The sequence below is a fragment of the Ovis aries genome, chromosome 22 (assembly GCF_016772045.2).
Source record: "Ovis aries strain OAR_USU_Benz2616 breed Rambouillet chromosome 22, ARS-UI_Ramb_v3.0, whole genome shotgun sequence".
Lineage (NCBI taxonomy): Eukaryota > Metazoa > Chordata > Mammalia > Artiodactyla > Bovidae > Ovis > Ovis aries.
The window spans coordinates 17,223,778-17,234,975 of NC_056075.1; the positions used below are offsets into that span (position 1 = coordinate 17,223,778).

Here is an 11,198-nt window from a genome sequence, read left to right on the forward strand (position 1 = left end):
CATGAATCTGAGTGAACTTCGGGAGTTGGTGATAGACAGGGAGGCCTGGCGTGCTGCGATTCATGGGGTTGCAAAGAGTCGGACATGACTTTGCAGTCCGCGGGGGTGCAAAGAGTTGGACAAAACTGAGCAACTGAACAGCAACTGTGTTTTTGGAGCTTGTGTTCTAGAGGAGGGAACAGAAGGGAAAAGCGCTTGGAGTAGAGAGAGAGAAATACCACTAAGAAGAAACGGATGTGCTTTGGGGAGCACACAGCAGGAAACATGAGGGGAAGGGGAGCTTCAGGGGCTTCCTGGGGAAAAAAGTGATGTCCAGCAGTACAGTGGAGAGGGGTGAGCAGCAGGAGCTGGTCTAGATGAAGATTAGTGAAGAGAGTAGTCCCAGCACAAAGCAGAAACAGCAGGCTTGAAGACCTGCTGTTTGTGTGTTAGTCGCTTAGTCATGTCTGACTCTTTGCAACCCTATGGACTGTAGTCTGCCAGGCTCCTCTGTCCATGGGATTCTCCAGGCAAGGATACTGGAGTGGGTTGCCATGACCTTCTCCAGGGGATCTTCCCGACCCAAGGATCGAACTCAGGTCTACTGCACTGCAGGCAGATGAAGACCTGCAGGGCCAAGTGTCTGTCACAGAGCTGAAAGGCCAGCTTGGCTGCTACCAGAGGGTGAGTGGAGGTGAGCTGTGGTCCGGGTCAGGATTTGGGCATTTATTCTTCATTCAGCATCACCAAGGAAAGGGCTGCCGTTATCAAAATCGTATTTTTAAAAGCCACTCTGACTGAGAGTGGAAACTAAACCTTTTGTCAAGTTGAGTAATTAAACAGAAAACTCATAGTTGCATTTGACTTTCATCTTTACTGATTTCTTCCCTGTGGGTCAGTGGCCCTTGATCTTCTGCCTTGTCACACACATAACAGAATAAACCACCATTTGTAGTGAATGCTGTTTTTTTTTTCCTGTTAATCACAATTGAGAACATAAATTTGTGAGAGAAATGGAGTTACAGGGAAGTCCTCTTCAAGTTTCAAAGGTTATGAATTCCCTGAAAGGGGCCTTTGCCCAAATGGGAAATAAACTAACACTCCATAAACGTATTGGGTCAACATAACCCAGGCCTCTTTTTCAGGCCTGAAGGTGGTCTAACTAATCCACAGGAGTTGCCAGGTTAGGGGCACAGGGCAGTATTTTGGAGGAGCAGACAGTAATTGAGGACAGCAGTCAGGATTTGTTTTACCTGCCCTGTCTGCAATAGTTGGTGACCTCTGCAAGATGATGCTGGGTTTTAAGCTTTACTTTCTCCAGTATCTCGTCTTCTGCCATGTTCTACTCTGGGCAAATTCACTGTGTCTGAGCATATTCTCTAATCTAGTGGTTCTCCAACCATGGCAGGCATCGTAACCCTCTGGAGGGCTTGTTAGAAAGCAGTGTGCTAGGCTGTACCCTCAGAGAAGGCGATGGCACCCCACTCCAGTACTCTTGCCTGGAAAATCCCATGGACAGAGGAGCCTGGTAGGCTGTAGTCCATGGGGTCGCGAAGAGTCGGACACGACTGAGCGACTTCACTTTCACTTTTTCACTTTCATGCATTGGAGAAGGAAATGGCAACACACTCCAGTGTTCTTGCCTGGAGAATCCCAGGGACGGGGGAGCCTGGTGGGCTGCTGTCTCTGGGGTCACACAGAGTCGGACACGACTGAAGTGACTTAGCAGCAGCAGCAGGCTGTACTCTCATAGTTTCTGAGTCAGTAGGTCTGAGGCTGCTGACTCAGCAACATTTTGCTGCGGGGGCATCCCATTTTGGGAGCCACTGACTTAGATCAGGACATGATAGACTGACCCTCCTCAAATCACCCCCGAAATTTTCTGAGACCTGGAGTCCTAGCAAATGTTTCCTCCCTTACACTCATGAGGGGGAAGCATCTGTCCCTGTCTCTACAGAGCCTCTATTTCTCAGCTCATAAATATTCAACATAAAGACTCTAAACCCAGTCCCACTCCTCCATTCTTGTCTATGTGAGCCCTGCAGGGTGTTTGGGTAGGAGGGAGGGGGTTGGAGAAGTCTGCTCCTTGTCCCAGAAAATCCAGCTCAGCGGAGCAACATGGGGAAACACAGTAGAGCCTTGCTCTCTGCTGTTGCTGGGGTGCCTGAAGCCAAGACTTCAAGACAGCAGAGACTGAAATGGGCGCTGTGTGTATGCTTGCATGTCTGCGCATGCACACCTGGGAACGTGGAGGCCTGGCTCCTGCCTGCTGAAAGAAGCAAAGGAGGAGGATGATCAACCATGTTAGAAGAGTAATATCTGGCCTTATTGAGCAATATGTTTCAGGCTTTACATGTATGACTTTATTTTAAAATCTTTGCATGACCCCAGGGAAGTAGATGCTCTTCTTGTCCCTCTTTAAAAGATGTGGTAACCAAGACTCAAAGCGGTTAAGTAATTTCTCCAAGGTCACAGTTAATAAGCGGATGAGACCAGTATAGCTTACAAAGATTGTCTGATGGAATGAATAAGTATGCCAGGTTCTTATTTGAATAAACAAACAGTAGAGCTGTCTCATGAGAAATATCTTTCGTAAATCCATTTCCTGTTCCCTGCCCTGGTGAAGTAGTATTAAAATCAAAGGAAACACTGTGATCTGTGTTAGCTTTGTGCCCCTATTATTGAGTGTTTCTGCCACATGAGACAGGTTTAGGTTGCCCCTCCCCATTATGATCAGCACTCCAAGGGGTGACTGATATCAAGATGGCCTCCCCAGAATCTTTTCTCACTTTCAGTTTTCTGTATTTCAGCCTGAAGAAATAATTTATTCTGATACTAATAAGAGCATGGTAGAAGATCTAAAGAACAGGTATGATCTCTATTTGTATGCTATGATTATCATGTTTTCTCCCTAATCTCCCATTCAGCCACCCTTCAATTCTGTAACCCAGTCTCTCAAAATACCTATTAGACTCAGCAACAGAAGCATGAAATGGAGATTTACTAGTTCCATTGAGTTGTCTGCCTCTTGGCCCTTGCATAAAAAAATCAGCCCCTCTGCTATCCACAATACTCCTTGAAAAAACATGCCAAGTTAAATACAGTTGCATCTGGACAACACTGTGGGCTGCTATTGGGAAGTTCTCAACACACACCTGTTGAGCCTTATAGTAATAATCAATAGCTAACACTTCTTGAAAGAACAACAGGGTGTGGTAAAAAATCCGAGCTGGGTAGTAGAAATATCAGTACTGTCCCTGGTACTGATACGTACCCTCATATACGTACTCCACACACACAAACACACACACACACCCTGAGGAGTTGCTCAGTCAAGCCCAAAGTGTCACAGCCTTTGCAGCAGACCTTGCTCCTACTCCATATATGTCAGAAGCTTCTAGACCTGACTACTTCCAGTGACTCATGCTGACACAGCAGGCTGGCATGTAAGCTGCTACCAACTAATCAAAACTGAAAAGGACGAAAAGCATTTTGCCACTCCCTTTTCTCACTAGCACATGACCCCCACCTCTTACTCCCCTTCTTCTTCCCCAGCTCTTAACCAAAAAAAAAAAAAAGGAAGAAATGCACTAGGGAAATTGTCTCCAACTTTTAGTTTTCATCAGAATTGCTTCTGGAACTAAATATAGGTGCCAGAGTCCAGGATCAGATCTGTTGAGCCACTATCTGGAGGATAGTGAAGTATTTTGATAGAGTCCTACGGGTGATTCTGGTGTGTAGCCGTGACTGAGACTCTCTGCAAACTCAATACTATATTAGACTCAGCCAAAAGCAGAGGCTCAACACACAATAATCCTCTGCAGAGGAAAGGCTTCCCACCAACCAGCTCAACTGGGCTTCACTTTCTCCCTCCCTGGAACAGTTCCTCAGCAGGCACTGTTTCAGAGGCAGGATAGATAGGTAAAACTCCCTGCCAGCATAGAGCATACATTTGGGGGAAATGATCAGATCAGGAGAAACTGATCATCATACTGATCAGTCCAGTGTCTCATTTCCTCCCAATTCCACTTGCTGGATTAACTGATCTACTAACCCCATTCCTACTAACATTACCTCAGATAAGATACCTGGATTTTTATAGAGCATTTCTTGGAAACAAGACATCTTATGTCAGAGGAGGCTCTTGGAGAACAAGAATGCCAACCCAGCAAATCACACCTAGTAGGCAGCTGTCTACACACAGGGAACTGGAAGAAAGAAGTGCCTTTGAGAACTAAGTGCTGGCTACCCCAGGAAGCATCTTGCTTCCTCAAGCCAAGCAAGAGCCTGATCTCTCTCAAACCAGATTAATATGGTTGATGGCAGATATCACTCACCACAGAGGTCTGGTTTTCTCTTACATCAAAAATGTATCATTTTTGAAAATTGTGAATGACTACATATTTTTAAAATTTATTGTTTTTATTTGGCTGTGTGGGGTCCTAGTTGCACTGTGAGTTGGGTCATGTGGGGTCTTTGGTTGCAGCTCATGGCCTCTCTAGTTGTAGCACACGGGCTCCAGAGCGCTTGGGCATTTTACTCAGTGGGGGGTCTTAGTTCCTTGACCAGGGATTGAACCTGCATCCCTTGCATTACAAGGTAGATTCTTAATCACTGGACCACCAGGGAAATCCCCACAAAGTATCATTCTTATACTTGAGTAAATGCGACAAAACTTTTTTTTCACATTTATTAAATGAGTTGCATTTTATCATAAAATGACCTTTGCATTCTTACTAATGCAAGAAATCCCCAGGGAATTACCCCAAAGTATTATTCTCATACTTGAGTAAATGTAACAAAACTTTTTTCACATTTATTAAGTGAGTCGTAATTTATCATAAAATGATCTTTGCATTCTTACCTTAGGATTGAAAGAACTCTGAAGTGTAAAATAATGGAATGGCGGCCTAAACAGCCAACACGTTGGAATAGACAGTGTACTTTCATTTTACGACAGATTCTTCCTAAGTTAGAACTTGGTACTGGAAGCTTTGTTTCATCTGAAGAAGAGAGTGAATTTGAAAGACTACTACAATTTTATTGGGTTTGTATATGATTTAATGCATTAATGACATGTGTTTTATCTATGATGTTAATTGCCAGATGATAGTAATCTTAAAAACCCCTGAGATATCTTTTATCTTAATCTCATTGGGCTTCCCTTGTAGCTCAGCTGCAATGAGGGAGGCCTGGGTTCGATCCCTGGGTTGGGAAGATCCCATGGATCTGATAGGAAAGGCTACCCACTCCAGTATTCTGGACTGGAGAATTCCATGGACTGTATAGCCCATGGGGTCTCAAAGAGTCGGGCACAACTGAGCAACTTTCACTTCAAATCCACTTATGTTTAGACCAAGACTTTTCAAATGTAGTGAATAACTAGTACTGTGACCAGATTGCATGACATTTTCTTGGAATCGGTTTTATGATACACAAACCACAGACTTTGGAAAGAGATGCCCAAAAGGAAATGACTTGCAACTAAGAAACTAAGAAATGATCTCTAGATGGTAGTAATAGGATGGATTCTCTGTCCTTGGTTCTGGGCAAGAGGGCTTCAGGTAAGCTTTAATTACCTTCCATAAGCAAATTATTCTCAAATTTATACATCATAGCCTGGACTTCTGTTTTAACCTCCTCTCGTATATTCACCAGCACATTTGACATCATCCTGGATGGTAAAAAGGCCTATCAAACTCAAGTCCATAATCAAACATGGCAGGCATTTGGTGTATTTTAAAGTCCCTCTTTTCTTCCCCTGAATTTTGAGAATCCTCTCACCTCCTCTTGCCTATGAATTGTTGCGTAGTTTTTGGAAGCCCCAGCCTCCCAAGAGTGATATTCCTTCCCCCTTCCATCCTGTAGATCAGAAAATGCCCCCTAGAGAAAGCCTTGGGAAGAGGAAAGGAAGCTATCTGTTGAAAGTTGATACTTAGGCTGCCAGGGAGGGGTCTGCAGGCACTATTCATGAATAGGGAGGTAGTTGTTTTGTTTTGCTTTCTTTTTAATTGAATTAGGGGGTAAATAGATAAGCAAAGTATTGTTAAGTATAAGCCAAGGTTTTAAACTTAGAGTTCCTTTGCAAAATTACCTGCTGTTTAATAACACAGATTCATAAATCTAGACTGAATCCTGTGGCTTGGGTTCAAATCCTGGCTCAACCACTCACTAACTTTGACCAAATTACCCAACTTTTCTATACGTTCTTACCCCATTGCACAAGATAAACAAGGATAAAACTAGTTAGCTATTTTGTGGTTGTGGTGAGGATTAGGTGAGTTGCTTAACCATAGCACCCAACACTTACTAAATGTTAACTACTGTTTGTATTCCATGTGGCAATCTGTGCCATTCACTTGGGGTCATGACAGTAAATGAGACAGACAACGTCTTGAGCATTCAGAGAGACAATGGGCTTGTTAGATCAGAAAACATGTAATTGCAGTGTAATTTATTAAGCTAAGGAAGGATAGTGTACTATGCAGTCACAAGGGAGGAGCACGTGAAGAGATTTAAAGATCAGAAAAGTAAGCAATCTGAGGCTTGAAAGCAGCTTATGGTTGTCCTTTGTAAATTCTTTAATAGATAATTTTACATGAGACCCATGTCCCATATCCTTTAATCCTGTCATCGGAGGAAATGAAAGTGAAAGTCCCTCAGTCATGTCCAGCACTTTGCCACCCCATGGACTATACTGTCCATGGAATTCTCCAGGCCAGAATACTGGACTGAGTAGCTGTTCCCTTCTCCAGGGACTCTTCCCAACCCAGGAATTGAACCCAGGTCTCCCCCATTGTAGGTGTATTCTTTACTAGCTGAGCCACAAGGGAAGCCCAATCCTGTCATAGATATTAATAAATATAAAGTAAATCAATGTGAAATAAATTCTTCCAAAATGCTCTTTCAAATCATTTATATGACAAAGAATTTTCCTTCTTGGCAGTTTGCCATTGCAGAAAAAGTGCAAGTATGTGGAATGTTAAATGTGTAGACTCTGGCATTAGACAGACCTGGCTCGCTGCTCTCTCTATAAAGTGGGGTTATAGCAAAACCTGCCTCAAAGGGTTGTTTGAGGGTTAATTATATATGTGAAGTATTTAGCACTGTGCCTAGAACATAGTACATGCTCAGTCACTTCAGTTGTGTCTGACTCTGTGTGACCCTATGAACTGGAGCCTGCCAGGCTCCTCTGCATGGGATTCTCCAAGGCAAGAACACTGGAGTGGGTTGCCATACCCTCCTCCAAGGGATTTTCCCAGCCCAGGGATAGAACCTGTGGTGTCTCCTGTGTCTTCTGCATCACAGGCAAAGTCTTTACCACTGAGCCAACCAGGAAGTCCCCTAGAACTTGGTAAACACCCACAAAATGATAACTATTATTATTATTTTATGACTTCCATTTCTTTGAGGCTTCTGTAATCTCTTTTCACACAGTAATTCCCAACCACCTATATGATTGTAATGTGGGTTTATGTATTATTGTCTTTGGTCCAGGTCACAGGATTTCCTATCCAGATGCCATACACTGATGTACAGTCAGTTATTGATGCTGTGTATCAAACTGGAATTCATTCTTCTGAATTTCCACAGACAGAATTTGCTCTAGCTGTGTACATTCACCCCTACCCAAACAACATATTATCTGTGTGGGTCTATTTGGCTTCATTAGCTCGACATCAGTGAAAAGGAAAAAGATAGAAGAAGATGGTACATGGGCCCCCAACCAGGAGACAGACTTTTCTGGTGCTTGGGATTTTTCTGTTTATCTTCAAGTCCAGACAAGCGTGAGCCCAATTTTTGGCTCACTTATAGAGTAGGGGACAAGACTCACTGCCTGAGTTTCTGGGGACAAGTATAAATGACCTCCTCATCAGAGACCACATCAAGGAGGACCCTTCGGAAAGTCTGGCACCTGGGGTCACTGTCTACAGTAGGTTTATTCTGGGAAAGAAGCAATTCTGGCCTCTCTCTAAAGCCAGTGTTGCTCTAATTGGGGGGCCCCACCACCTCCATCAAAATCACTTGGAAAGCCCTATTGAAAATGCAAGTTCCCACATCCTATCCAGGACCTACTGAATCAGGATCTCTGAGAGTACAGCTCCAGAACCTACGTTATTTAAAACAAGCTTCCCAGGCAATTCTCTCAACCAGTTAAGAATGAGAACCCTGCCTTACAGAATGCTATCATTACTAAAGTGAGGCTGATAACTTTGATGATGGTTCTGATGGAATTCCAGGCAGGAGTTATTCAAATAGAAACCCATGAGGTAAAAGATTATTTCACTGGTTAAGAATAAGAAGGAAATATGCCATGTTGGGTTAAGGACAGCTTCCGGGGGCTTCTTCAAAGTTTTCTCTTTATGTACTACTGACCTAACGTCATTTCACCTCCAGGTATTTAGAAGGGACTCTCAGGAAACACTACCTAAATTCTTTCCTAATTCTGTGAGAAAGGGAGATAAAAGTCTTACCCGAATTTCAGAGTCCTCTTTATCTTAATGAGGAGCTCCCCATTCTGCCTCTGGCACTTTCTGCTGCTTTTCTTTTACAATGGTGCCCCAAAGAGACCCATCCAGGGCCTCGAGAAAGAGCGGATAGGGATCTAAGTAGAAAACACTGTACTTTATTGTATTTGTTCTGTACTTCATTGAGAAAAGTGTTCAAATAGTTTATGTAAATGTTACGTAACAACTTATTTTTTAATCAAAGGATAGATTTCCAAAGGTTTATGAGAGAAATTTTATGAGGTTAAAGCAGGAAAAAGAAGATTCACTTCTCCCACTGTAGCAGCACTGGGGCCCCTTGAATCACTCTCAGAGAAGCAGAGAGCAAACCCCCAAGTTCATCCTCAGGGAACCCTCAGCCTAGATCCCCTCTCCCAATATGCCTGCAGAGGCCAGAGAAGACCTCATTTATTTGCAGGATGTTAGTCTCAGACCAAACTCAAGATGACTAGAGAAAAAGGGTATGTAGGTAAAGAGAATGTTTTTTCTGCAAGGTTAAAACTTCGTTATGTATGTCTTCTGGCATGCATCAGAAAATGATCAGAATTGTTTTTATTTGAATGTTTGTGTTTAAATGCTGTAGGAGGTTTTGTTATTAACAAGTTTCCCACATCAACTGGGGTAGCACAAAATGATATCTATGGAAAGACAAGTTTGCCAAATAAAGGCTGAACTCATGCGATTCATTTCTGTGCCATACTGAATGTTTACATAGCTATTTTGTTAATTTGGTTGTGGTTTTAGAATTGATAGACCACTGAAGAGTAAGGTGGAAAATGTTCATAGGCAAGTGTGCATTATATTCTGTATTGTATTCATTTTGAAATAGGTGTATGTGTTTTTCAACTAAAAATTTTTCCTAAAAATTATATGATTGTAATGAACCATGTTTTTTTATTTGACTGTTTTAAAAGTACATGATATTAGATGTAATGTATAATTTTAAATCTTTTTGTTGTTCAGTCACTCAGTTGTGTCTGACTCTTTGCAACCTCATCCACAAATAATTACAAAGCATCCATTATGTACCAGACACTTCAGTATGTGCTAGAGGACAGTGTGAAGACATTCTTACAAGGAAAATAGATCATAAGCAAATAAACAGTAAGTAGGTGAGATAATTCCAGGGTATAATGAGTGCTATAAAGTAAAGAAAAATGTTGGTGTAATGGAGAAGGACTTTGATGGGGATGGAGGGTATAAGCAGAGTAGTGGGAGAAGGCATCTCCACAGAGATAATGTTTTGAACTGAGATTTAAAAGATGATTTATCAATTAGAATTGCATTCAGTTGCAAGGAACAGAAACCTAATCACAGTAACAGAATCAAATAGGGATTACAGCACCATCAAATGCAAAGGAAGCAGCCCAGTTCTAGCACAATAGCTTTGTGATATCAGAAGTACATTAGCCTTCATCCATCTTTGCCACCATCTCTAAGGAACCTTCTGTCTTCTTCCTCAGTGGCTCTCAAACTTCAGCATGCAGAAGAATCACCTGAAGAGTTTGTTGAAACACACTTCTCTGGGCCTGACCTTCAGAGTTACTGATTCCCCGAGATCTGGAGTGGGGCCTGAGAATTTGCATTTCTAACAAGTTCCCAGGTGATACTGAGTCTGCTGACCCAGGAACCACAGAGGCTCTAACCTTACAGTCATTTCATTAAGAAAACGCAGACAGGGAGGGAGGAGGTAGAAGAGGCAGCTGGTTTAGCTCTTTTAAAAAGTTTTCTAGGAGACTGTGCCCATTAACTTCTACTTACATCCCATTGGCCAAAATTGCATCACTCCTAGCCACAAAAGAGGCTGGAGATCAAGTATTTTAAATAGACCCATTTCTCTCCCAATAAAATCAGTGTTCTCGTGGTGAGGAAGAGGGGAGGATGGCTATTGGATTAGGCATCTGTGGCTTCCATAGTTAAGAGGAAGCCAATCATGCAAAGACTTTTAGCAAAAGCATTTCAGGCAGAGGAGACGACCTATGATTACAAAGCCCTCCAGTCCAGAAAAAGACTCACATGGAGAAGAAGGAGTAGTAGCCCATAAGGCTGGAGAGGCAGACAAGGACCAGGTCACATAGGTCATGGTAAAGAGTTCATATTTTACTCAAAGTGCAATAACAAATCAATTAAGTAACAGAATAAAGTAGTAGTTTTTCTTTTTTATATTTGAGAATATAAGCCCCGTTCAGATGCAGTGCCAGGTCCCAGCTCTGTTTTCCACAGCTCTGTTTTCCACAACTGCCCACTCGCCTTAGTACAAGCAGCCTTCGCCCTAGTGGGCAGCTGCACTACGGGTAGAGGTGCCAGAGCGGGCGCTTGGCAGGCTAAGGTGGTCATGAGAAACTGACCAGGGTCCTGGATAGTTTCAATCTGCCTCCTTCGCCATTTCCAGTAGTAAACAGCATGGGCGCACTTTTCTCAAGCAGAGTCTAGGTTTCTTAAAGCCCTCCTGTTAGTCCACTGGTTTTCAAACCAGCTAACGAGACTCTTCCTGGTGTCAGACCCAAGGACTGGGTTGCCCAATATGTGGTTCAATCTGTTTCCTCCACAGGGAAGCTCTCTCTCTCTCAGCCCATGTAATCCCCTGCTTTTCTGTGTCCCCTCCTAGAGGGACAGGTCCTGATTCTCTTTGCTTCTTACCTAACTGAGTAGGGACCCTTCTTTACAGCCTTGATTGTATACGAGACTTTGACACTCTTCAGGTGTTTTCAA

The 11,198-nt window shown here is 42.9% G+C and overlaps 1 protein-coding gene across 1 annotated transcript in view; it reads left to right on the forward strand.

Moving 5' to 3' along the window:
* Positions 1–9,452, forward strand: part of LOC101107489 (ectonucleoside triphosphate diphosphohydrolase 1) — a 203,407-nt gene extending 193,955 nt beyond the window's left edge. The window contains exons 29-31 of the mRNA XM_027960446.3: positions 2,790–2,848; positions 4,849–5,026; positions 7,477–9,452. Of these exons, the coding sequence (XP_027816247.3) occupies positions 2,790–2,848; positions 4,849–5,026; positions 7,477–7,665 (426 nt within the window). The 3' untranslated portion in view covers positions 7,666–9,452. The remainder of the gene's footprint in view (positions 1–2,789; positions 2,849–4,848; positions 5,027–7,476) is intronic.
* Positions 9,453–11,198: the final 1,746 nt, after the last annotated feature.